This window comes from Coregonus lavaretus (genome assembly GCF_964263955.1).
Source record: "Coregonus lavaretus genome assembly, chromosome: 8".
Lineage (NCBI taxonomy): Eukaryota > Metazoa > Chordata > Actinopteri > Salmoniformes > Salmonidae > Coregonus > Coregonus lavaretus.
The window spans coordinates 7,533,278-7,560,359 of record NC_139995.1 but is presented as its reverse complement, the minus strand read 5'-3'; the positions used below and the strand labels follow the sequence as shown (position 1 = coordinate 7,560,359).

General features: G+C 43.5%; 1 protein-coding gene across 2 annotated transcripts in view; it reads left to right on the top strand.

The window, feature by feature from the left end:
* Window positions 1-26,292, top strand: part of kif21b (kinesin family member 21B) — a gene marked incomplete at its 3' end in the record, with an annotated part of 91,941 nt that extends 65,649 nt beyond the window's left edge. For both annotated transcript variants that reach the window (XM_084167472.1, XM_084167471.1), the window contains exons 12-34: window positions 149-378; window positions 714-902; window positions 1,082-1,281; window positions 1,587-1,694; window positions 2,026-2,216; window positions 8,544-8,651; window positions 9,385-9,550; window positions 9,747-9,950; window positions 10,036-10,137; window positions 10,806-10,971; window positions 11,081-11,141; window positions 11,895-11,943; window positions 12,507-12,721; window positions 12,981-13,055; window positions 13,365-13,475; window positions 16,767-16,805; window positions 22,097-22,233; window positions 22,451-22,631; window positions 22,861-23,025; window positions 23,279-23,396; window positions 23,644-23,814; window positions 25,097-25,296; window positions 26,193-26,292. In XM_084167472.1, coding sequence (XP_084023598.1) covers window positions 149-378; window positions 714-902; window positions 1,082-1,281; window positions 1,587-1,694; window positions 2,026-2,216; window positions 8,544-8,651; window positions 9,385-9,550; window positions 9,747-9,950; window positions 10,036-10,137; window positions 10,806-10,971; window positions 11,081-11,141; window positions 11,895-11,943; window positions 12,507-12,721; window positions 12,981-13,055; window positions 13,365-13,475; window positions 16,767-16,805; window positions 22,097-22,233; window positions 22,451-22,631; window positions 22,861-23,025; window positions 23,279-23,396; window positions 23,644-23,814; window positions 25,097-25,296; window positions 26,193-26,292 — 3,286 coding nt within the window. The remainder of the gene's footprint in view (window positions 1-148; window positions 379-713; window positions 903-1,081; window positions 1,282-1,586; window positions 1,695-2,025; window positions 2,217-8,543; window positions 8,652-9,384; window positions 9,551-9,746; window positions 9,951-10,035; window positions 10,138-10,805; window positions 10,972-11,080; window positions 11,142-11,894; window positions 11,944-12,506; window positions 12,722-12,980; window positions 13,056-13,364; window positions 13,476-16,766; window positions 16,806-22,096; window positions 22,234-22,450; window positions 22,632-22,860; window positions 23,026-23,278; window positions 23,397-23,643; window positions 23,815-25,096; window positions 25,297-26,192) is intronic.
* Window positions 26,293-27,082: the final 790 nt, after the last annotated feature.

Sequence of the window (27,082 nt, the reverse complement as noted above, 5' to 3'; positions counted from 1 at the left end):
ATGTATGTATGTATGTATGTATGTATGTATGTATGTATGTATGTATGTATGTATGTATGTATGTATGTATGTATGTGTGTATGTATGTATGTGTGTGTGTGTCTGTGAGTGTCCTACTCTGATGCCTGTCAATCTTTTCTAACTGCAGCCCAGAGAAAGAGAAAGGGTTGAAGAAACGAGTGAAGCTTCATTCTCATGAGAACGGACAGAACGGAGAAAACGGACAGATGGACTCGGATGTGATGTCACCTCTGCAGGAGGAAGAGAGCGGGTGTGACGAGGAAGAAGAGGAGGAGGATGAGGAGGAAGGGAGAGATGAAGAGGAGTTTGACAGTGATGAGAGTCTGGTGGACTCAGACTCTGACTCTGATGAGAAAGGTTAGTGGATGACAACAATGACAGTGGCAGAAATGTCTCCATTCCAGTTCAACCTATTGCCTTTGTGTACTGTTGCTTTGACAGGATTGATGGGCATCAGCAATATGGTGAAAGTACCATTTTGTCCTCTGTTTGGCTGTACGGTACTTTTACCATATTGCTTACCTATCCAATCCTTTCAGATCTACAAGGAGTGCCTAATTAGCATTAGGGCTAGGAGTTAATTTGAAATCTGCAACTGCCCCACTCTACTATAACATGTCTGTCTGAGAGCCACAGTTTTCACCTTTCACCTCTTGACCCTTGACCTCTCTTTGCCCTCTATCCCCCTGCAGCTAATTTCCAGGTGGATCTGGCAGACCTGACGAGTGAGATTGAGATCAAGCAGAAGTTGATAGATGAGCTGGAGAACAGTCAGAAGAGACTGCTGCAGCTCAAACTACAGTATGAAGAGAAACTCATCCTGCTGCAGAACAAGATCAGAGACACACAGCTGGAGAGAGATAGAGTACTGCACAACCTCAGTGAGTAGAACTATGAACTATGGGTAGTGTAGGCACACAGGATCCCCTCAGTGAGTGGAGTGACTCATAGATGCTGAATAGACACACTGCTCTCTGTCTCGAATGTACCTCTTTCAAACACACTCTCTCTCTTTCATCTCCTCCTCTCTTCTATCTCCCTTCCCTCTCTCCTCATTCAGTGTCTATGGAGAACTACACAGAGGAGAAGGCTAGCAGGATTAAATCAGAGTATGAGAAGAGGCTGAAGGAGATGAACAGAGACCTGATGAAACTACAGGCAGCACAGAAGGAACACACTAGGCTACTGAAGAACCAAGGACGCTATGAACAGGCACTGAAGAAACTACAGCAGGAGGTCAACGAGATGAAGAAAGCCAAGGTAAGGAGGAGGAGAAGGGGAGAAAGAGGAGAATGAGGTGTGGAGGGGGGGACAAGGAGGAGAAGGAGGAGCAGGGGATGGTGCTAGCTCTATAGGCTACATTAAGTGCATTTCTATCTGCAATATTTCTATCATATGCAATGTTGAGACCTTGCCCAGCCCCTACCCAATAAATGAGAGAAAGGAAACAAAGCTAGGAAACGCTGATGTCAAGAACTTGGTCAACATTGAGACCTTGCCTCTCAATAAGGCTCAGGCACTGATGGTACTCTCCAGCTAAGTGCAGTGTGTCCTCCTGTCCCCAGGTGGCGGTGATGAAGCAGATGAAGGAGGAGCAGCTAAAGAGGAGGATGATGGAAGCCAAGAGGAACAGAGAGATCGCTCAGCTCAAGAAGGAGCAGCGACGACAGGAAGTATGTGTGTGTGTTTTTGTGCTGAAAGAAAGTTCCTGCTTCACATGATAACCCCCAGTAGACTGCACCTAGGTTCTAAAGCCATCACCCTTCTGGTTACCAGTTGATCTCCTACTGTCTTATCAACCGGTCTGGGATTTGAACCAGCAACTTTTCGGCTATTGGTCTGCTTCTCTAACCTCTAGGCTGCCCTCGGATCTACATTTTCATGTATTGTTAGTGTATGTCTCTTTCTCTCTTTCTCTGTTACCCATTTCCAGGTTACTGACATTGAGAATGTATGGTTAATATACAGAATCACACATATATTGACTGACCTCTCCCCCATCAGTACCAGATTCGTTCGTTGGAGTGTCAGAAGCGTCAGCAGGAGCTGGTCCTGAGGAGGAAGAGCCAGGAGGTGACAGCCTTACGACGGCTGGCTAAACCAATGTCTGGACGTATGGCTAGACGACTACAGCCCCTAGACTCTGGAGCAGAACTGTCTGCCAGCACCACCTCCTCTGAACCAGAGTCCAACCGGTAAGTAGTGCTGCTATGCAGAGGTTGAGTCTATTGTCTATAGTGCTAACATACACTGTAAAAAAAACAGTATGTTACTGTACCATATTTTACGGTATACTGTTAATATTTTTATGGTATACTATTTTACAGTATACTGTTAATATTTTTATGGTATACTATTTTACGGTATACTGTTAATATTTTTATGGTATAATATTTTACGGTATACTGTTAATATTTTTATGGTATACTATTTTACGGTATACTAATACTGTTACTGTAATTGATTTACAGTACCAATAATTATACTGTAGTCGTTTTACGGTAACAAATACTCTTACTGTAAAGCCTTATTTGCATATTTTCCAGAATGCCTTTAGAGTGAATTGTAGAGTTTTTTTGTATTATGAGATTTGTATGTATTATGGATCCTCATTAGCTGCTGCCAAGGCAGCAGCTACTCTTCCTGGGGTTTATTATGGATCCCCATTACTTCCTGCCAAGGCAGCAGCTACTCTTCCTGGGGTTTATTATGGATCCCCATTAGTTCCTGCCAAGGCAGGGTTATACAATTAAGGCAGTTTATACAATTTATAAAACATTACAATACATTCCCTCAGGCCCCTACTCCACCACTACCACATATCTACAGTACAAAATCCATGTGCATCGTATGTGTGAATGGATGTGTCTGTGCCTATGTTTGTGTTGCTTCACAGTCCCCGCTGTTCCATAAGGTGTATTTTTATCTGTTTTTTTATTGTACTGCTTGCGTCAGTTACTTGATGTGTAATAGAGTTCCATGTATTCATGGCTCTGTTTAGTACTGTGCGCCTCCCATAGTCTGTTCTGGACTTGGGGACTGTGAAGAGACCTCTTGTGTCTTGTGGGGTATGCATGGGTGTCCGAGCTGTGCACCAGTAGTTCAAACAGACAGCTTGGTGCATTCAACATGTCAATACCTCTCATAAATACAAGTAGTGATGAAGTCAATCTCTCCTCCACTTTGAGCCAGGAGAGATTGACATGCATATTATTAATATTAGCTCTCTGTGTACATCTAAGGGCCAGCCGTGCTGCCTTGTTCTGAGCCAATTACAATTTTCCTAAGTCCCTTTTTGGGGCACCTGACCACATGACTGAACAGTAGTCCAGGTGCGACAAAACTAGGGCCTGTAGGATCTGCGTTGTTGATAGTGCTGTTTAGAAGGTAGAGCAGAGCTTTATTATGGACAGACTTCTCCCAATCTTAGCTACTGTTGTATCAATATTTTTTGATCATGACAGTTTGCAATCCAGGGTTACTCCAAGCAGTTTAGTCACTTCAACTTGCTCAATTTCCACATGATTTATTATAAGATTTATTTGAGGTTTAGGGTTTAGTGAATGATTTGTCCCAAATACAATGCTTTTAGTTTTAGAAATGTTTAGGACTTTTCCTTGCCACCCACTCTGAAACTAACTGCAGCTCTTTGTTAAGTGTTGCAGTCATTTCAGTCGCTGTAGTAGCTGACATGTATAGTGTTGAGTCATCCGCATACATGGACACTGGCTTTACTCAAAGCCAGTGGCATGTCATTAGTAAAGATTGAAAAAAGTAAGGGGCCTAGACAGCTGCCTTGGGGAATTCCTGATTCTACCTGGATTATGTTGGAGAGGCTACCATTAAAGAACACCCTCTGTGTTCTGTTAGAGAGGTAACTCTTTATCCACAATATAGCAGGGGGTGTAAAGCCATAACACATACATTTTTCCAGCAGCAGACTATGATCGATAATGTCAAAAGCTACACTGAAGTCTAACAAAACAGCATCCACAATATTTTTATCATAAATTTCTCTCAGCCAATCATCAGTCATTTGTGTAAGTGCTGTGCTTGTTGAATGTCCTTCCCTATAAGCATGCTGAAAGTTTGTTGTCAATTTGTTTACTGTAAAATAGCATTGTATCTGGTCAAACACCATTTTTTCCAAACACTTACTAAGGGTTGGTAACAGGCTGATTGGTCAGCTGTTTGAGCCAATAAAGGGGGCTTTACTATTCTTAGGTAGTGGAATGACTTTTGCTTCCGTCCAAGCCTTGGGCACACACTTTCTGGTAGGCTAAAATTGAAAATATGGCAAATAGGAGTGGCAATATCGTCCGCTATTATCCTCAGTAATTTTCCATCCATTGTGTCAGGCCCCGGTGGCTTGTCATTGTTGATAGACAACAATAATTATTTCACCTCTTCCACACTCGCTTTACAGAATTAAAATTACAATGCTTGTCTGTCATAATTTGGTCAGATATACTTTGATGTGTAGTGCCAGCGTTTGTTGCTGGCATGTCATGCCTAAGTGCGCTAATCTTGCCAATGGAAAAATAATTAAAGTAGTTGGCAATATCAGTTTGTTTTGTGATGAATGAGCCATCTGATCCAATGAATGATGGAGCTGAGTTTGCCTTGTTTCCCAAAATGTCATTTAAGGTGCTCCAAACTTTTTACTATCATTCTTTATGTAATTTATCTTTGTTTGATAGTGTGGTTTCTTCTTCTTTTATTTAGTTTAGTCACATGATTTCTCAATTTGCAATACAGTTGCCAATCGGTTGTGCAGCCAAAATTACTTTCCATTCCTTTTGCCTCATCCCTCTCAACCATGCAATTTTTTAATTCCTCATCAATCCAAGGGGATTTAACAATTTTTACAGTCATTTTCTTAATGGGTGCATGCTTATTAGTAACTTGAATAAGCAATTTCATAAATGTGTTAAGTGCAGCGTCTGTGTGCTCCTCATTACATACCATGGACCAACAAATATTATTTACATCAACAACATAGGAATCCCTACAAAACGTATTGTATGACCTCTTGTACACTATATTAGGCCCAGCCTTTGGAACTTTGGTTTTCCTAGATATGGCTACTATATTGTGATCTCTACATCCGATGGATCTGGATACTGCTTTCAAGCAAATTTCTGCAGCATTAGTAAAGATGTGGTCAATATATGTTGATGATTTCATTCCTGTGCTGTTTTTAACTACCCTGGTAGGTTGACTTATAAACGGAACTAGGTTGCAGGCACTGGTTACATTTTGAAGCTTTTTCTTGAGTGGGCAGCTTGATGAAAGCCAGTCAATATTTAAATCACCCAGAAAAGATACCTCTCTGTTGATATCACATACATTATCAAGCATTTCACACATGTTATCCAGATACTGACTGTTAGCACTTAGTGGTCTATAGCAGCTTCCCACCAGAATGGGCTTTAGGTGAGGCAGATGAACCTGTAGCCACATTACTTCAACAGTATTTAACACAAGATCTTCTGTAATCTTTACAGGAATGTGGTTCTGAATATAAACAGCAACACCTCCACCATTGGCATTTCTATATTTTCTGTAAATGTTATAACCTTGTATTGCTAACTCTGTATCATCAAATGTATTATATAAGTGAGTTTCAGAGATGAATGTCATCTGTTACTAGCAAATTATTGATTTCATGAACCTTGTTTCTTAAGCTACATATGTAAACATGGGCTATTTTGAGCACTTTTCTTCTGGGATGCTTACTTGTTTTCTGTCACGATCGTCTAATGAGGGAGACCAAGGCGCAGCGTTGCGGGTGAACATATTTATATTTATTGACTAGATCACACGATCAAAACAAAGAACGAAACGTGAAGTCCTTCGATACACAAACCAAAAGGAACAAGAAACCACAAAACACAAAGTGCAAGACAAACAGTTAAATATGGCTCCCAATCAGAGACACCCAGCTGACACTCGTTGCCTCTGATTGGGAGTCACACCGGCAAACATAGAAAATCGACAACCTAGAACACCCACCGAAGAAACAGAAAACATAGAATGAACACACCCTGGCTCAACATAATGAGTCCCCGAGCCAGGGTGTGACAGTTTTCATTGCTTTACTGGGAAGCTTAAAATCAAATCAAATGTATTGGTCACATACACATGGTTAGCAGATGTTATTGCGAGTGTAGCGAAATGCTTGTGATTCTAGTTTCGACAGTGCAGCAATATCTAGCAAGTAATATCTAACAGTTCCACAACAAATACCTAATACACACAAATCTAAGTAAATGAATGGAATAAGAATATGTAAATATATGGATGAGCAATGTCATTGTCAGAGCGGCATAGGCTAAGATGCAATAGATAGTATAGAATACAGTATATACATATGAGATGGGTCCATGCAAGATATGTAAACATTATTAAAGTGGAATTATTAAAGTGACTAGTGTTCCATTTATTAAAGTGGCCAGTAATTTTCAAGTCTGTATGTAGGCAGCAGCCTCTCTGTGCTAGTGATGGCTTTTTAACAGTCTGATGGCCTTGAGATAGAAGCTGTTTTTCAGTCTCTCGGTCCCAGCTTTGATGCACCCGTACTGACCTCGCCTTCTGGATGATAGCGGGGTGAACAGGCAGTAGCTCGGGTGGTAGTTGTCCTTGATCATCTTTTTGGCCTTCCTTTGACATCGGGTGCTGTAGGTTTCCTGGAGGGCGGGTAGTTTGTCCCCGGTGATGCGTTGTGCAGACCGCACCACCCTCTGGAGAGCCCTGCGGTTGTGGGCGGTGCAGTTGCCGTACCAGGCGGTGATACAGCCCGACAGGATGCTCTCAATTGTGCATCTGTAAAAGTTTGTGAGGGTTTTAGGTGACAGGCCAAATTTCTTCAGCCTCCTGAGGTTGAAGAGACGCTGTTGCGCCTCCTTCACCACGCTATCTGTGTGGGTGGACCATTTCAGTTTGTCAGTGATATGTACGCCGAGGAACCTAAAACGTTCCACCTTCTCCACTGCTGTCCCGTCGATGTGGATAGGGGGGTACTCCCTCTGCTGTTTCCTGAAGTCCACGATCAGAAGTTAATTTGCTCATGTTATTTATGTTTGTGCAGGGTGAGCTGCACACAGTGGACTTCCTCCTAGGGCACACGGCCTCAGTGTTAACAGTATAAATCTGGTTCATAGGCACGTGATTACTGTTTACAATAGATGTAGGATCAGCAGAGGCATTCAGGGCAGTTAGAAGGACATAAATTAGGTTACTTACATTGTGTCTACCAACGCCCCTGGTGTAATGTACATTTACTGAAGCTCTATGGCAACTCTGCGTCACAATGGTAGGGATTAGCTGAGCTGGGCTTGGGTCATTGATAAATCATTGTCTCAACGCAGCCTTATAATGCTGTGAAAGGATCCAGGAACCCAAATGATTTGGGTGGATTCCATCCTCATTATAAAACGTGTTTTGTTTCCAAAAGGTATCAAAATTGTCAACAAAAGTTACACCCATTGAGCTGCAATAATCACATAGCCAGCTAGAGAAGGAATCCTGCTAAAGCGTTCAATGCCACAATTCAGAGAGGGCACAGGACCAGATATGATGGGTATTTTGTTAGCAGAGAGTCAATCAGCTCTTTAAAATCCAGTTTCAGCTGTTCAGAGCTGGCCTTCATGATGTCATTAAAACCCACATGGACTACGATAGAATCGATTTCCATGTCCTGATGTAGTACATTCGGGAGCAGCTTAGTAATGTCTTTTACTCAAACTCCGGGATAGGACATTGTTTTTGCACCAGGAACGGTCACATTTCTAATTACCCATGACTGTATTTGTTAGTGACAGAGACATGGTTGTTGGCTTCCTTCATTTTCAGTCCTGTGGCCTTCACTAAGTGAAAATGATTTATTTGTATGTCTTTCTCACTGTATATTTTTTCTAGAATATAAATGCAATGCTACAAACAAAGCAATGCAGATAAAATAACAAAACAGGTACAAATTAACTAAGAACAAAATATTACATTTATAATAATAATTTGCAAAAATGTTTTCTCTCTTGCTTCAGAGTATGTGCTTTGATTTGGTTGCTTTTAATGTCGCATTCTACTTGGAATATTCACAAATACAGTAAGTGAACTGCTACTGTGTTTTATGTAGCATTTTTTACGGTAATGTCCAACATACATCTAATATTACCTGTCCATTGAATCTCAGTCCACAATGTAATTTACGGTAATCTACTGTATTCAGTTTATACAGTATGAATGAAGTCTGTTGATTATACTGTAATTTACCATGACAATTACAGTGTAGGAAACAGGTTCCAGTGTGTCTGCTGAACAGTTGATATAAACACTACTTTTTAAAACTTTCTTCCATTTCATAGTTTGTGTTTGTTGTTTATATTGTGTTTCAGTTGAATTATAACTTCGTTTTATAATGTACAATTACTAGATACTAAAATATCTCGCTTTCTCTCTCTGCTCTCTCTCTCTCACACTCTATCTCTCTATCTCTCTCTTTTTTCCTCTCTCTCTCTCAGGACCACCTCAACCAACGTGTCTAACATAGTGAGACAGTGGAACACCAAGATGAATGGCTACCTGGGAGAGAGCGAGAGGGTGACCACCAACGGGACACAGGTTATTGGGTGAGTCATGGCAGGGAGTGTTTGTGTGTGTGTGTGTGTGTGTGTGTGTGTGTGTGTGTGTGTGTGTGTGTGTGTGTGTGTGTGTGTGTCATAGATTGTCAGGTCAGATGCAGAGCAGGGATGCATGTGTTTGTATCTGTGTGTGTTTGTATCTGGTGTGCGTACATGTTTTTGATGCATCGTCAGGTCAGAGACAGAGAACGGATGAGGGTGTGTGTGTGTGTGTGTGAGAGAGAGTGTTAGTGTGAGACTTGAGTGTGTTTGTTTGTGTTTGTGTGTGCGTGCCTGCGAGCCTGCAAGGTCAGATTCAGATTAGGTATGACTCTGTTGACATTTACTTAGCCAAGGCTTTTGTCAGTTTCAATAAAGTTGTATTACATTTTACAAAGCCATTTATTGAATTACCTTCAAATGAAATTGACAGGAGTGACTTTGTTAGTCTGATAATCTCTCTCCCTCCTTCCTCCTCTTTCTCCCTCTCCTTCCCTCCTACTCTCTCCTTTCTTCCCCCACCTCTACCTATAACCCTCTCTTTCCCTATCCTTTCTCTCTCTCCTCTAACTTCTCCCTCTCCCTCTCTTCCCCTCTCTCCCCCTTCCTCCCTCACTCCCTGGTCCCCTCCACTCTCTTCCCCTACTCCAGCAGCAGTACTAAGGTTTGATATAGCTTTGATATGACTGACAGTTGATATGTATTGTAATGTCCTGAACTGTATCTTTCTCTCTCTGTGCAGCAGTAGGAAGCGTGTCCAGCAGCAAAAGGGTGTTCTAGTGGGCAGCAGTAGTTTCTCTAAGTCGGCCCGTCAGAAGTGGCAGACTCTAGAGAGGAGGATCCTAGACATTGTCATGCAGAGGATGACCATCACCAACGTAGAGGCCGACATGGACCGACTCATCAAGGTACTGTGATGAGGTCACTTCCTTTGCACTTTAGTCAGACTTCCTCTTAACTTTTAGTGCATTGTGATGCAGTTACAACTCATTATTAATGACTTCATTCACTTACCAGTTTACTTACTTAAAAAATGCATTGTTCCTTCCTGTCTGTTAATGATCGAGCTAACATGTTTTTTTCTCTCTTGTGTGTGTGAGACAGAAGCGAGAGGAGCTGTCTGTGCAGCAGGAGGCGCTGTTGCGTAAAAGGCAGGTGCTTATGGCTGAGGGGGAGGGGCCTGACGGGGAGGACCGCCTAGTCCAGGAAATGAACGAGGACATTGAGGTTCTGAATGCAAACATCGACTACATCAACGACAGCCTATCAGACTGCCAGGCCACCATCGTTCATATAGAGGAGACCAAGGTGAGAACACACATTAGTGTAAAATGTCCTAGTTCTGGTGTACGGAGCTCCGTGCAGACTACTGAAGCCTGGGTGTTTCCTGCAGGATGAGCTGGACTCAGTGGACACCTCAGTGGTCATCAGCTCCTGCTCTCTGGCTGAGGCCCGACACCTCCTGGACCACTTCCTCAAGGCCTCCATCGACAAGGTAACTAACATGGGCCACGACCCAGGACCATCTGGTGGCTACAGTAGTTCATAGGTTATAGTCCAGATATATCATAACACAGACACAGTTCACAACTTGGAGATAGTCCCTATCAGGTCCTCATCAGTTTACAATTATTTTAGCAAATGTTGTGCAAATGGACACCCGTTTCAGGGAGGGTTGGCCAGTAGTTAATCTCTTGTGAAAAGTAAACTGAGAGAATCTGTCGGGACTGAATGGGATGAGTAGGATAGTTTGGTTTTTCGTCACTGGTTATTTGGACAAATCACTATTTCACAGGTGTTAGCATCTTTTTAATTTGAAGGGGAGGGGACATTCGGCCCGTAACTTGCAAAGAGAGAGGGGTGGAGCTCCTCATTCCGGTTCCGCTCCTCGTTCTAGTATTTCCTGATTTATTCTCTTAACATGTATGGACCCAGAACTTAATCGAGCAGCTGACCAATTACGTGAGACTTTAGTTCTGGGTTAACCGAGATTAGCCAGATGTAGTTGATAGCTGTATAGTTGATAAATGGTTGAAATAGGTCTCCCTCTGCTGGTCTTTCCAGGGACTGCAGGAAGCTCAGATCACTTGTAGGAATGGTGTTAGTAACTATATTGTGTGTGTGTGTGTATGCGTGTGCCTGTTTGTGTGTGTATGTGTGTAGGGTTTACAGGTGGCTCAGAAGGAGTCTCAGATCCGTCTGTTGGAGGGCCAGCTGAGACAGACAGATATGATTGGCTCTGCTCATAACCACATCATCCTGGACGCGCTGAGAGAGAAGGCTGAGTGTATCCCCGAGCTGCAGGCACTCATCCACAACGTACAGCAGGGTGAGGACACCCACCCACCCACACTCACTCACTCACTCACTCACTCACTCACTCACTCTCTCTCTTACTCACTCACTGTTTCTTCATGTTTCGATGTCTGTGTTCACAGAGAATGGTTATGTCAGCACTGACGAGGAGCCTTCAGAGTTTAGCCAGGCCTCTGATGGCAGGTGAGACTACATGATCCACTTCTGGGTCCTCATTTATAACCATTGCGTAAATTTAACACTAAATATCTGTGTGCGTCATTTCTGTAAATTATTGAGATTTATAAACTTTGTGTACACCATATATACGCATATTTCCCATTATAAATCAGACCTGTCGTAAAACAGTGCACACGTGAACAAGCATCATAATTCCGCTTGAAAACGCCCATAATTCACCTTTTATGGTGACATAAACGCCCTTATTTGCTGTATACTTTGGAAGTATTGGAATTAGGCCAAGACAGGATCTAAAGGAAATAGCAATGTTGAACTTTATCAAATTGCTTATTTTGCAGTGACATTTGCTGAATCTGACCGTTTCAAATAGTTGTAGACCTGTAAACAGATCGTTTGAATGCAATAATGTTTGCATTAACTATCCCGAACCTAAATATGTTGCACTGCTAGCGAACTCTGGTGTAATATATTCTCCATTTGCACAAGGCTACTACTTTTGCCTTCTTGCAATACTTCAACCACTAGAAACAATGCATACGCATGGTCTAAAGTTTGCGGGAGGAACTTGCACATTGTCAAGTTAAATTCAGTTCTTATAAATTCGAACTTTTGCGTGTGAACTGGTGCACGCATGTTCTGGAGGATATTTAGTGCATTGCCAACATTTATAAAACAAGGCCCCTAAACCTCACACCAAATACTCATCATCACCCTTTTTGTGTGTGTTTACATTTCTTGTTCTCTCTCTCTCTTCAGTGTGTCTCAGATGAAGTCTTCAGCTAGTCAGGATGACTTTAAGCTGAAGGTTCAGGTAGGTGAACATGTGTTTCAGGTGTAGGCTACATGGTGTCTGTCTCCTCGCCTCAGCATTTCTTTCTTGAATTTATTTCAGTATTCTGGATGTTACTGACTTGTATGACATGTTTGTTATGAGGAATCCTCACTGGAAACAGTTACAGCGCCGGAGTTGATTCTGTTGTCTAAACAAAGTAGAGGTTGTAGTTGTACTCAGCTGCCAGGAGATGGCAGCCTCTGCACATGAGTAATTATGGCTGTGATAGTTGCCTTCACAGAACCCCAAGATAACTAAACTACTCTTTCCCAAGCAGTGGAGGCTGCAGATGGGAGGACGGCTCATAATAATGGCTGGAACGGAGCGAGTGGAATGGCATCAAACATGGAAACCGCGTGTTTGATGTATTTGATACCGTTCCACTTATACCGCTCCAGCCATTACCACGAGCCCGTCCTCCCAAATTAAGGTTCCACCATCCACTTATGATCCAAAGGTATAGTCTGTTCTATTGAATGCGTAATTTGACATCTTTCTTCCTACTCTTTCTGCCCCTCCTCCTCTCCTCTTCCCAGACTGAGCCCCGTCTGTCAGCCCAGATGAAAGCGGTATCGGCAGAGTACCTTGGTCCCGTGTTAGACCCGTCCACTAAGAACATCACCAAGTCCCTGGCCTCCCTAACAGACATCCAGGAGAACGGGGCCAGTATGAGTGGCCTGAGCCTCACTCTCCCCATCTTTAGAGACAGGGTGTCAAGGACCATCAGCCTGCCTGTCCGGGGACACACCTTGTGAGTCTTAGGCTATGGTGCACTGTTCCTTAAAGGGAGTTCCAATATGGTAGATGGTGGCTTCAGAACAGCACCACTTGTTAACCATCTAGGGAATCTATTTCTATGGTCGCAGTAATTGCCAATGCTAATGCTAGCTTGCTATGGCTATGGATGGTGGTGTCACATGCTAATTCTAACAATCTGCTACTGTATGCTAATGGTTATTTTCTCTCTATCGCTCTCACTCTCTTTCGCTCTGTGTGTGTGTGTGTATCAGTCCCAGGCAGTCTCGGGGGGGTGACACCTCCCCTCTAACAAGGAGGAAGTCTTATGACCGAGGCCAGTCTTACAGGTAGCTAACTCTCTCCCCCAACTAATCACTAATCAATACATTGTTTAGTTGAATCTCCCTCCACAATCCCTTTACCAATGTTCCTGCATTATTGTATTCCTTTTTAATTATGTAAAGTGTGTTGTGACACGTGAAATGCACATTAAATTAATCTGACTTGACCAATCAATCAATCAATCAATCAATCTGTTGAATATGATACACAAACCCAATGACTGGAAAACAAGCTGTTCTCATCATCTCCCGCATCTCTCCATCCACCCTCCTCCCCTCTCCCCCGCACCCTTCTCACCTATCGCGCTCTCACAGAAATGCTGATGGGTATACTCCCCCATCCTCCCCCCCTCTCAGAACCAGAAATGACCGCAATGTCTTTTCAAGGCTCACCAGCAACCAGAGCCAAGGCTCTGCACTGGACAAGTAAGTACACACACACACACACTGTCACCTCGAAACACCTCAATAAAGGGAATAGGTTGCCATTTGGAACTCACTGTAACAGAAAACTAAATGATACTGTAATTTGGGGTATTATCAACAGTGAAATACTTAAAATGTATAGGGGACAGACTGGAGTGGCAGCAAGTCTTAAACCTTAAATGGTTGAGCATTTTACCATGTCCTTTTGGTCTGTAGTCACTGCCAGTTTGGAAGCCTTTGTCTATAAGTGCAAGTGATATAAAACACCAAATATTAATTAATATACTGTAATGTGTAAACACTTTACCTAGCAGCCAACCTGCTTGCACCAATCCCTTGTAATTACAGTAAAATACTGTGAAATACAAACTTCTCCCCTTAATAAATGTAATTCATCCATTCATTCATTCATTCATTCATTCTGATTACGGTAGCATTTACTTTTTTACAGTATAATACAGTAAATGTTATGGTATTGTACACAGTACTTGCTTTGATACCGTATTTATATTACATTAGGTGTGCTGTAATATGAAATAGAGAATTTTACTTGGCACTGAGCTGCCTGTAAGTTACTGTCAAATTCCCGGCAACCCCTTTACAGTGTAGTGTTCCATTCTTTTTCCAATCAATTCTAATTCTCAACCCTGAAAATGGCGGCAGTTAATTCTCAGCCTCTAAATTGTTTGTTTAATTTATAATCTTTATTAGGTTGTTGTGTTTATTGATCAGGTGTAGTAAGTTGTGGGTAATAAGACTGTGTGTTTCCGTATGTGCGTGTGTGTGCGTGCGTGCCTTTGTGTGTGTACTAGGGTGGTTGGTCTATGGCTGCCTGATAATGCCTGTGGATTCTCATGATCTAAACCAGTAGTTCAATGAGCACAGATTAACTTGTTAGCGTCCTCTCTGGGATGTGTCAGCAGGCAGCCATTTTGTTCTGATTGAGTTGAGGGTGGTGGATAGGGGGATGGGATAGGATACAGTTGGGGGCTTGTGACTGCACCATTAGGGGCATATTTCAGAAATGTGTTACATGACATGGGTTATTGTTAGATAATTGGTTTGATAATTGGTTTGATGACTCCCGAGTGGCACAGTGGTCTAAGGCACTGCATCGCAGTGCTAGCTGTGCCACTAGAGATCCTGGTTCGAATCCAGGCTCTGTCGTAGCCGGCCGCGACCGGGAGACCCATGGGGTGGCGCACAATTGGCCCAGCGTCGTCCAGGGTAGGGGAGGGAATGGCCGGCAGGGATGTAGTGCATGGCGTTTGCAACGCCAGGGTTGTGGGTTCGATTCCCACGAGGGGCCAGCTTGAAAAAAAAATTATATAGATAATGTGGATAAGAGCGTCTGCTAAATGACTAAAAATGTAAAAATGTGAATGTTTGCTGAGACTGGGAGGTTGATCGAATTTGGCCCACATTGTGTTTGACAGTAGAGGATGAGGTGTATAGGCAGAGATGGGGCTGGGAAGTTGGGTTTATCATGAGATATAGTTACAGCTCATTGTTTTTCTATGTTTTATGATGTTTAGCATGGTTTTGACATCAACATGTTTTTGGAACAGTTTTACATCCATCTTGTATGCTTTGACAAGAATCAATCCAAGTTATTATGTTTCTTTGCACACTGAGTGATTTCACTTTGCTTTGGAGTTCACTTTGCTTTAGGTTTACTTTGCTTTGGGTTTACTTTGCTTTGGGTTTACTTTGCTTTAGGGTTACTTTGCTTTAGGTTTACTTTGCTTTAGGTTTACTTTGCTTTGGGTTTACTTTGCTTTGGGTTTACTTTGCTTTGGGTTTACTTTGCTTTAGGGTTACTTTGCTTTAGGGTTACTTTGCTTTAGGTTTACTTTGCTTTGGGTTTACTTTGCTTTAGGTTTACTTTGCTTTGGGTTTACTTTGCTTTGGGTTTACTTTGCTTTAGGTTTACTTATGTTTATCCATTTATCCAACTTCCTCTTCTCATATCTTATTGCACCACTGATATCTTGTTCTGGGAATATTCCTCATTTGAGACATCCCTGACACTGAGAAGAAAGCTGCTGATCTGCTCCTGTCCCCACAAAACAATGACATCTGTATAGTCTGGTACAAAACATCCATATGGTTTAGTAGTTTCTGCAAAAACAAACAGGTCTGTTTAACAGCTGGACAGAATTCTCCAGAATCGGAATAGTTGTAGTCTGATTTCAAACCCATCACACACACACCTTCTTAAAATCATTTCTCAGAGATGGAAGGATGCCGACGTTGCAAACAGCCTGATTTCATATGGAGTACAATTGCACATTTGCACACTTACAAAAGCCATGAATCAATATGCTGGCCACTAATAACCATACCCCATAAACCTCATACAGTATTAAAAATCAAATACTATGGCTGAATTTATGGAGGTTTTGTTATGTTGCCTTCCAACAGCTTTGCTCCCTACAGACATTCTTCATTTCCAACTGACATTACAAAGCCTTCTCTCTCACAGTAACAATCCTGTGAAGTGAACAATAAAATATTTATATGATGCGTCCAAATGGCACCATATTCCCTTTATAGTGCACTACTTTTGACCAGAAAGGGAATAGGGTGCCATTTGGGACCATAGTGTAAAACTGCCTTTTATTGCAGTGTTTTCCCTAGTTTACAACTCCGGGAATAGGCGGTACGCCAGAACAGATCTTTCCCACAGAGACAGCTAACTAAGAGTGGTGGGTTCTCCTGTGACGTCCAGTCTGATTGACAACCCTGTCCTCCAATCAACTGCCTTCTCCCTGCTGATAACCCAATCCCCTCTCCCTGGCCCGCCCCATCCTCCTCCTTTACTTCCTGGTTATTGGGAAACCCCACCCCCAATCCCAGTAACCCCTCCCTCTCTAATTGCACTTCTGTTTTATCCCTTACTGTACTGTAGGTATCCCTTCCTTCTTTAATCCAGACCCAAACTGCTAAACCCTCCTATTGTAAACCCTCCCGCCATGGACTAGTCTGAGTGCCATGCCATCTCTACTACTTTATGTCTTGTCACATGCTGAAACAGGCTGTCACTCAGGCAAGCCATAGTCTAGGAGGCAAATCTCTGTATTGCCTAACCCTAACCTGCATCTTAACCTTACCAGTATAACCCTTCCTCCTCTAGCCATAGCGCTCAACTTGCTCCTAACTGCCCTTGCTCCTAATTTCCTCTCCTCTTCTGCTCCCAAACCTGCTCCTACTTCTTTTAACTTTGCTCCTAACCTCCTTTCCTCTCCTCTCCTGCTCCTAACCGTAACCTTGCTCCTGTTCTGTCTTCAGGTCGGATGACAGCGACTCCTCTCTCTCGGAGGTGCTCAGGTAGAGATATCTGTCTGTCTCTGTCATTCTGTCTCTTCTCTTGCCTGATTGGCCAGTCACTCAGCTGGCCACTCCTCCTTTTCTGGGGTGGGCAGAGTCGGTGTGGAGCATGCTTTAACCTCATCGGTCCCCCCTCACCTTCCTCCAATCCCTTTCCACTGTGTGGTGTTCTATGTTTATGGTGCCCCTCCCCCCTACTCATTGGATCTGAATGAACCTTTTTCGTCTGGAGAGCTTGGGTTAAATAATAACCCTTTTGGGTGAGGGCAGTTACATTCATTCAAGCTAAGGCTACAGAGGATAATGATTCTGAGAGGATAGCATCTATAAAGCATTGACAGCACACAAATAGACCTTGGTACACTCTTAAAAAATGTTGGTGTAAAAACAACCCAATTGGGGTTTTTTGGTAACCCAGCGCTGGGTAAACATTGGATAGAACACACACTGGGTTATTTTGACCAAGCCAGTTGGGTTGCGTGAATAACCCAACATGTTGGGTTGTTGGGATTACCCAAACATGGGTTAATTGAACCATCAGTTGGGTATTTTTTACCTTCATGCTGGGTTGTCCTAGCAGCTGGGTCTTTTTGAAGCAGGTTAACGTTTTTTCATCATGAGTCTTGTTCTGTCGGCAGCTCTGCAGAGTGGTCACTAGCTGGCACAGCCACAAAGTCATAAAATCTGATTTTAAACCTAAGCCTAAACCTTAACCCTAACCTTAACCACACTGCTAACCCTAATGCCTAAAGGCTTCCACATGCTTTGGTTAGGCTGGCACTGGTGCCTAACCGAATTGAACGAGTGTGCTCACATACACCTTTAAAAGACCTTCGCTTGAAAAACGAGAAAAAAGCGGCAATATTACTGTTTGTCAATTTTGAGATGCCATTGCCAGTATACACTTCCTCAAAATAGTCCGAATGTTTAAATTTTTGCCAAGGAGATCTTAGTTGCGCAATTTTACATCTAACTAAGATGTTTGGTGCAGTATTTCTCAAGTGAAAAATTTGCATGAAAACAAGTTGTCTATTTGAATGACAATAAACACTTCATTGAAGAATCCCTAATGTTGACCATCACCGACGAAGTGGCTTAGACTTCGGATTCCGAACTTCGGCCTGCCTCAATCATTTTGTTTGTGCACGAACAGCTGAAAAAACCCTTGCGAAGGCCAAAACCATCAAAAATATCACAAAATGGCGTCATAATATATGTACGAACTGTTTCGGATGGGAAGCATGCGGACGCCTTAACCCTAATCTTAAATTATAGCCAATGTTGACTTTGCAGCTGGCCCATCTAGCGGAAATCGCTCAGTTTTGCCTCCAGAGCAAGACAATAAACATTAACCTGCCTTTTGCAATGTAATCCTTAGGTAATTTTTTATGGCTTTTTAGGGGTGTGGCTTTCAGATAGATCTTATTGTCCACCCGTTAGAGTAAATGTCATTCCTGTTCATCATGTTAAGTTTACATACTGTAAATAAAAATGTTCCTTCATTTTTTTTGCATTTTACACATTCTTCTAGAATAGTAAGATGATTTATTACATATTATAATAAGGTGGTATCTATCCCAACATTGGCTTTTAGGGAGCTCATATACTCATATACTTCTGTAGGCCTCATTGAAGCTACAGAAATGTCAATGTTTAACCTTCAAATGTGATAACTATACAACAGAACAGATCAACAGGAATGACATCCACTCTCACGGATGGCTAAAAACATCTAGCTGAATGCCACGCCCCTACTAAACTATGCCTAAACTACCGCTTGTAGTGCTTACAACTGTTTTAACTCTCTTTCCCAGACTGTAAAAGTGTAATTGCGTTTCTGCACTGACATATCAATCACTGTTTTTATAACCCTTTTAGAAAGTACAGAATTACATATGGACACGTTGGAATGGTCCTAAAACAGTGGGCTGCACCAACATGAATAATTTAACCCTTATGGGGGTGCTCTAGTTGATATGTTCAGTGGTTATTGCAGTGCCCTGATTTGTTATGGGACCACCCAGCTGCCCTGAGCCGCACAGTTATTTCAACCTATAATAGCCTACCCCTTTCAAACCAAGATGAAAACCCGCCAACTTTAGAATCACACCAACTTTTTGCCGACTTTTCTATTTTGCTGGCAACAAAGCCTGTACTTTTATTTCCGCCAAACGACCTAGTCATAATAGCGGTAATGTGTTTAAAAGTTCCGCCAACCCCTCAGTATAAACATCACCTTTCATTTTACCGGCTTTGGCACGCATTGAATCATAAACATTCTACACATTACATTACACACAAAAACGACATCAGCAGCCTGGAGTTTGACTGTAACCAACGTTTTATTCATCATAACAAGGTAATTATTTGTAAGGAATGGCGAGCTAAAAATAACTTACGATTGAGAATGTGACGAAATAAAAGCAGACAGTCTGTCTGAGAACTTCTTGAAGTATAAAGATCCTATTAAATTACAAGAGGGGCTATCTCATGAACCCTCAAAGTTCCAGAATGGTGTGAAAATGGCAGCCAAATTGGTCAGCGAGAAATCCAAACTAGTCTAATTGGAATGAATGACAGTAGAGGCATAATCCTGATTTTACTTATGCAGGAAAATAAAAGTAATGCATGTGATGTATCAGAAATTGTGTAATAGAATTATTATCAACTTAAAATATTGTCATATAATTAAAGATACAGTTCATACAGGTTTTATACACATTTTCTGTATAAATATCCTCTTAAATATATGTGAACAGAACACAACATCAGGGTCGAAGTTGCCGGCTTCCCACAAGATGTGTATAATACCCTTTACAGACAGACGTTACGGTATATGCTGGCTGTAAAAAATATGTGGTAAAGAAGAATGTGGTAAAAATGGGACTGTTTGAATTGCGTTCTTAAAAACATTTCCAGATTTTTTTTTTTAAAGGCAACATATCGTAAAGTCTGTAAGTAAAGGGTGAAAGTCTCCAATAATACAAGTAGATGGAGCGAGAGAGGAAGGAAGGAAGGAAGGAAGGAAGGAAGGAAGGAAGGAAGGAAGGAAGGAAGGAAGGAAGGAAGGAAGGAAGGAAGGAAGGAAGGAAGGAAGGAAGGAAGGAAGGAAGGAAGGAAGGAAGGAGGAAAAGAGGTATGTGGATATTTAGAGCAGAAATCCCTCCAGGCTGTACTTAGCCAGTTGTCACTGTCAACACTCTCTGTCTCTCTCTCTCTCTCTTGCTATGATAATCTAATAGACGTAGAGATTGTAGAGAGAAAGAAATAGACAGGATAGATCAATCTCATTTATCACAGCTCTAATCATCCTACTGACAGTCTTATTACATCTCTCTGGTTTTCATCATATTTATACATAGATAACGGCATTATCATTGACTGATCTCCCTCTAATCTCATTATATGGGAAGCCAGGTTTAGAACATTCATAACCACACAACACACAGGCAGTACCATGCACTGCAATACATTGCGTTGTATTATTTCAGGATAGCAGAAATGTAATAACTTATGTAAGGTGTAATAGCTCATGTTAGGCCCCTGTAATAAGAAAGCAATGTTTTGAAAGGCTTTGATTGTCAAGTCCTCCGTACTCTCCTTGGAACGAGAGATCAGAAAAAGACAGTGATTGATTGGCCAGAGAGTCCACACAACTATCTAACCAATGGGAATAGTGATAGAAACACTTTTAGAGCCGGTTGGCTAACTTGCGAACGTTCCCCTGCTCTCCCTGGACATAAGGTTCATTCAGAAGACAGCCCACTCCCTCTTATCCAAAAACCCTGTGTCCAATTCCAAACCGACAAGAGATGATTTGGAATTGGGCCGATATACTAGCCCTGTCACACCTAACCTCCATCCTACTTTACCCCCTCCTCTGTGACGAGACAAAGGCCTGGTTCCAATCAACCCCCCCATTCTCTCACTCACTCACCTGTCCCAGAAGCCTCTGCCTTCGCCTGAACACTGAACTGGGATTGGCTCACAAGGGGCAAGGGCAAGGACCACGAGCTAGCTCACTCTTGATTGGTGGAGATGCTGCATGTACTGTAGATATGATGCCACAGGATGATGTTGTGTTGTTGTTTTTGAGTTTGAGTTGGCTGTTGCCGGACTGTCGTTGAGTTCTGCTTCTTCTTTGGTGCCGTGAACTGCCGCCGTTCTCTCGTCATTTGAATGAACTGTACTGTGTTTCTGTAGAATTTGTATTATTTTGGTTGTTTTGTGTTTCAGTTCATTTGCGTTTGTGAGACTATAGCTGACATGCATGCAGCTTCTACTTCTCTCATTACCCTCTCACGTTGTTCTGAGTGTGTGGCTGAGGCTGGTCTAGCAGCCATGCCATGCTGATCACCTGCTTTACCAGCACAAAGCACGCCCCTACATAGGGAGAGAGGGGAAAATATAGCCCTATGGTACAAGGGGAAGAGGACAAATGTCTGTGTTTGAGGGGTCCAGGGAGACAGATCTGTCCCAGTTTTGCCTTTAATCACTGGTCCCTTTTTCCCCACACACTCCTGTCACTACCGTCTCTCTCTCTCTCTCTCTCTCTCTCTCTCTCTCTCTCTCTCTCTCTCTCTCTCTCTCTCTCTCTCTCTCTCTCTCTCTCTCTCTCTCTGTCAAGTCTCTCTCTCTCATCTGTCTCTCATCGTGTCACCCAGTGTTTACCGTGTCAGTGCTATATGAAACACTCTGGTGACCAATTTTTCTTCCATTCCTCTGTCTCACATGGCCGGCTCCCCTCCGAGCGCTCTGGGACTCTTGTCCTGGCAGCGAGAAATGAAAGAGAGAAAGGAATAAAGGGAGGGAAGGAGAGAGAGAGGGAGCGAGAGAGAGAGGGGGAGGGAGGGCTAGAGAGAGAGAGGAAGAGGCTCGTTATTTTTGAGGGGGGAGAGTTTTTTTCCACTGCCAGCCAGGAGATGGATGGTTTTAGGCCAGGCTCTCTAATTGGGCTTCCAAAAAAGAGAGGGATGGAGAGGAAGGGAATGGGAGGGAGTGGTTATACATGTTTATCTCCAGCAGGGGGCATGATAGAGCTGTGCTCCTTTAGACCTGGCTGGAGTTTCTAACTGTGTGTGTTGCGCATTTGTGTGTTCATTCATTGAGGTGTGGAGCCTAACTTTTCATATTTGATGAAGTGTGTATTGTGTACTTTTGTGTATGAGATGTTATGTATCTGTGTGGGGTTAGTGGTCTGTGTGTTAGTTAGTGTTTTGTGTGTGTGACGGTGTGTGTGTCTGTCAGTGTGTGTGTGTGTGTGTCTAATGATGTGTGTGTGTCTCCATCAGGGGTGTGATCACTTCCACGGGGGGAGTGAAGGGGGGACGGACGGCGCCCCTCCAGTGTTCTGCTGTAGCAGAGGGACACACTAAACCAGTCCTCTGTGTGGATGCTACAGATGAACTGCTCTTCACTGGATCCAAAGGTACAACAACACTGTCCTAACTAGGACCATGGGATGTCTTTGTCTTTGTAAACAAACATAACTTGGTTAAAGCTCTCATTTTAACCTAATGGGCTGTCAGTCCTTGCATCCATCGCTCCAGCACCATCCCTCAGCTTTATAGAGAACCAAGTGGCGGGGCTGCCAGTTTTAGATGTTCATGTTTTTAACCCGTCTCATCTCTCTTGTTTCTCATCAGACCGGACGTGTAAGATGTGGAACCTGGTGACGGGACAGGAAATCGTCACGCTGAAAGGGCACCCCAATAACGTGGTCTCAGTCAAATACTGTTCCTCCTCCTGCCTAGTGTTCTCTGTCTCCACCTCCTACATCAAGGTCTGGGACATACGAGACTCTGCCAAGTGTGTCCGCACCCTCACGTGAGTGGCTCTCTGTATCTTTCCACCAATCACAGCTCACCCTAACCACCCTCACTGATCAATCAGTGCAACTCTGTAACGGTCCAGACATGTTTTACGACCAAGCTGAATGAACCAACGTTTACCAAACCTCGATCTCAATCTCAATTCCAATCTCAATATCAATATCTCTCTCTCCCGCTACCCCCCTCTCTCTCTCTCTCTCTGTCCCCCCTCTCTACCTCTCCAGGTCTTCAGGCCAGGTGGTATCGGGGGATGCGTGTGCGGGTACCACCCCCCGTACCGTCACGGTGGCGCAGGGTGAATACCAGATCAACCAGATAGCTCTGAACCCCTCTGGCTCTGTCCTCTATGCTGCTTCTGGCAACACCGTACGCACCTGGGACCTCAACAGGTAACAGAAGGACACTTGTTTTTAGCATTCTAACCACTGCTATGCAGCAATGTGTTTTTACAATTGGCATTGATTTAGCTATGTATGTACATACATTAGCTGTGCCTATAAAAGTTGTCTAACAATAAAAAAGGATCTCTCTCTCTCTCTTTCTCTCTCCCTCTCTCCTCCCTCTGCCCTCCCTCCCTCTCTCTCTCCCTTCTTCCTCTTCTCTCTCTCTCTCTCCCTCCCTCCCTCTCGTCTCTCTCTCTAGGATGACAGCATTAGGGAAGCTGACAGGTCATATAGGTTCAGTGATGTGTCTCACTGTAGGTCAGTCTCTACTTGGCAAAGACCAGGTCATCACTGGCTCCAAGGACCACTACGTCAAGGTACTACTGTGCTATGCGCAGTGGCACATACACACACACACACACACACACACACACACACACACACACACACACAAGCATTTCCATTGTACCCCGTTACGCAGGCTACATCCTGGTTCTCTACCCTTCTCTTGAGGTGTGAACTGGCACACTTCCTGTTGTGGATTCCTGTTGGAGTGTACAACAACTTTTTTCTGCTGTTTGGTCATGTTTTCTGACTGCTACTGCTGTCCTGTTTTTGTGGCAGGTGTTTGATGTGGCAGAGGGCATGCTGGGTAATTTAGGCCCTGCCCACAACTTTGAGCCTCCGCACTATGACGGCATCGAGTGTCTGGCCATCCAGGGAGACGTTCTGTTCAGCGCATCACGAGACAACGGCATCAAGAAGTGGGACCTGGAGAACCAAGAACTCACACAGGTACACTCTTAGAAAAAGAGGTGCTATCTAGAACCTAAAAGGGTTCTTTGGCTGTCCCCATATGACAACCCTTTGAAGAACCCTTTTTGGTTCCAGGTAGAACCCTTTCCACAGAATAACCTTTTTTTCTATGAGTGTAGAGAGAGGGAGGGAGGGAGGGGAGGGGAGGGGAGGGGAGGGAGGGAGGGAGGGAGGGAGGGGGGGAGGGGAGGGGAGGGAGGGAGGGCGTGTGTGTGTCACAGCACAGTGTGGCAGCTGAAAAGGGCAGCGATAATTGAATGTCATTGATACCAGTTCTGACAGTATTGGGAAAAGGGAATGTACTGCTACAGTGGATGTGTGTTGATTAATCGTTATCTGTCTACAATGTGGTCAGCCTATAGTGGCAGGAGTGAATCCTGTGATGTAGAAAAGCTGTCATTAATATAGGCCATGTCTTTACCTGCTCAGCTCAAAGGCTACAACCCAATCGATACGCTACTAGGGCCTAAGGCCCATAGTAGTGCACTATATAAGGAATATGATGCCAATTAGGGATGCAGCCAAAGTGTTAGCTCTGAGGGACACGTTAGTACTGTGTCATCCAATTTAAATTTGCCATGAGAGAATAGTCAACATTGTAGAGCAGGGTGGACAAGTATATCAATAGCTACTGAGTAGGAAGGGATGTGTGTGTCTGACCTGGGTTAGAATGCTTACGTCTTTGATTATTTGTTATTTAAATAATTTCTGTGTATTTCAGCATTTTCAAATAATGTTTCCAGAATCAACTACTTCTATTGGAAGTATTTCAAAGTATTTCAAATACTTATTTCCAAATACATTATTTCAATTACCAAACAGACCTGGGTTCAAATGCATTGGATTATTTAAGTAGTTGTATTGGAATATACACTTGTCTGTGTATTTGAGAATTTTTCAATACATGCCAATACTTTCTGAGTGTATTTCCAAATACATTCCCATATTCAACTACTTAATAGTATTTAAACCCAGGTCTGGTTTGTGTGCGTGTAGGCGTGCATGCGTTCATGTAAGTATCCGGTAATGCTTCTGTGATTTATTTTAAAATAATCTTGAATGGTGAATAATCTTAGTCAAACACACCCACGGTAAGCCTCTGTGGAAAGGATATCTGTACCCAGTTTATCCATAGAGGATCATGTACACTGATACACAGTCAACGTTGGAACTTAAAACACTACTTCTGTGACTGTGTGTGGGTGAAATTGTATATTTAAACTAAACTGAACCTTCCTCTCTCTCCTCTCCCCCTCCACAGCAAATCCCCAACGCCCATAAGGACTGGGTGTGTGCGCTGGCATATGTTCCAGGTCGACCCATGCTGCTGAGTGCGTGTCGGGGAGGCATGCTGAAGGTGTGGAACGTTGATAACTTCACCCCCATAGGAGAGGTCAGGGGTCATGAGAGCCCCATCAACGCCATCTGCACCAACTCACGACACATCTTCACCGCTTCCAGGTAAAACATTACTAAAACATGGTTATAACCATATTATAACTTATTATGACCTTTCTTCAAGATTATTTTTCACTTAATATCCAGGTATGATGTTACGCCACTGGAAGGGTAAAGTAAATATGGTAGAGTTGGGGGCATTCAGTGGATGTAACTGCACTGTCAGGGGCATATTTCAGAAATCTATTTAAATACATTGGTTATTGTTAGATGATTGTTAATAAACTTGGTGTTTGGCATCACCCTGCTAGAGAGTTTGTCACATGAATGATTTACCTTACTGCAGCAAGGCAATTAGAAAAAGTTACTCCAGAACAGTACATGTTGCTATGATGCTATGACTAACAAGAAAACGTTGTTGAGTACAACACAGAACATTGACTGGTGCATGTGGCATTCATATCCCATGTCAAGGATACATCTTTCTGATTTCACTCAGCCCCACACAGCTAGTCACTGGCTTGGTAGAGCTCAGCTGATGCATGCGACCAGGTGTATCATGGGCATGTGCAGTATGTCTTTCTGTTCCCAGCATTGCATGGAAAACTTTAGCAAAGCTGACATGACCATATGGTACTGTGTGAAATACACATACTACATCACTAGTATTGTAGATTGAGAGGGGTTTGCATGGATCTGCTTCGCACACCCAAGAATCTCTGTCCTCCCTATACCAACCTCTTTTCACCAAGACCTTTCACTTTTCATGCTTAATGCCCTTCCTGATCCATCTGAATACACCTTTACTAAACTAGTACCTCATCTTTATCTTGTACTAACCCACTTTAAACTCTCCTTTTCCCCTCTCTTCCTTCTCCTACCTCTCTCCTCTCTTTACCCTTCTGTATTTTGTCGTTCTTTCCCGCCTTTCCTCCCCTCCTCATCCTGCCCTGCCACAGTGACTGCAGGGTGAAGTTATGGAGTTATGTCCCAGGTCTGACCCCCTGTCTACCTCGACGGGTTCTGGCTATCAAGGGTCGCACCACAAGCCTCCCATGAGCCTTCACTCCGACTCACAACCCCGCCTCCGCTCTCCTCTGGTACTTTCACTCATTCGCGTTCCTCTCTTTCTGATTCTCTTCCTCTCTCTGTCCCCTCTCTTCCTCTCTCTGTCTCCTCTCTTCCTCTCTCTGTCCCCTCTCTTCCTCTCTCTGTCTCCTCTCTTCCTCTCTCTGTCCCCTCTCTTCCTCTCTCTGTCCCCTCTCTTCCTCTCTCTGTCCCCTCTCTTCCTCTCTCTGTCCCCTCTCTTCCTCTCTCTGTCCCCTCTCTTCCTCTCTCTGTCCCCTCTCTTCCTCTCTCTGTCCCCTCTCTTCCTTTCTCTGTCCCCTCTTCCTTTCTCTGTCCCCTCTTCATCTCTCTGTCCCCTCTCTTCCTCTCTCTGTCCCCTCTCTTCCTCTCTCTGTCCCCTCTCTTCCTTTCTCTGTCCCCTCTTCCTTTCTCTGTCCCCTCTTCCTCTCTCTGTCCCCTCTCTTCCTCTCTTTCTGATTCTCTTCCTCTCTCTGTCCCCTCTCTTCCTCTCTCTGTCCCCTCTCTTCCTTTCTCTGTCCCCTCTTCCTTTCTCTGTCCCCTCTTCCTTTCTCTGTCCCCTCTCTTCATCTCTCTGTCCCCTCTCTTCATCTCTCTGTCCCATCTCTTCCTCTCTCTGTCCCCTCTCTTCCTCTCTCTTTGTCTCCTCTCTTCCTCTCTCTGTCCCCTCTCTTCCTCTCTCTGTCCCCTCTCTTCATCTCTCTGTCCCCTCTCTTCCTCTCTCTGTCCCCTCTCTTCATCTCTCTGTCCCCTCTCTTCATCT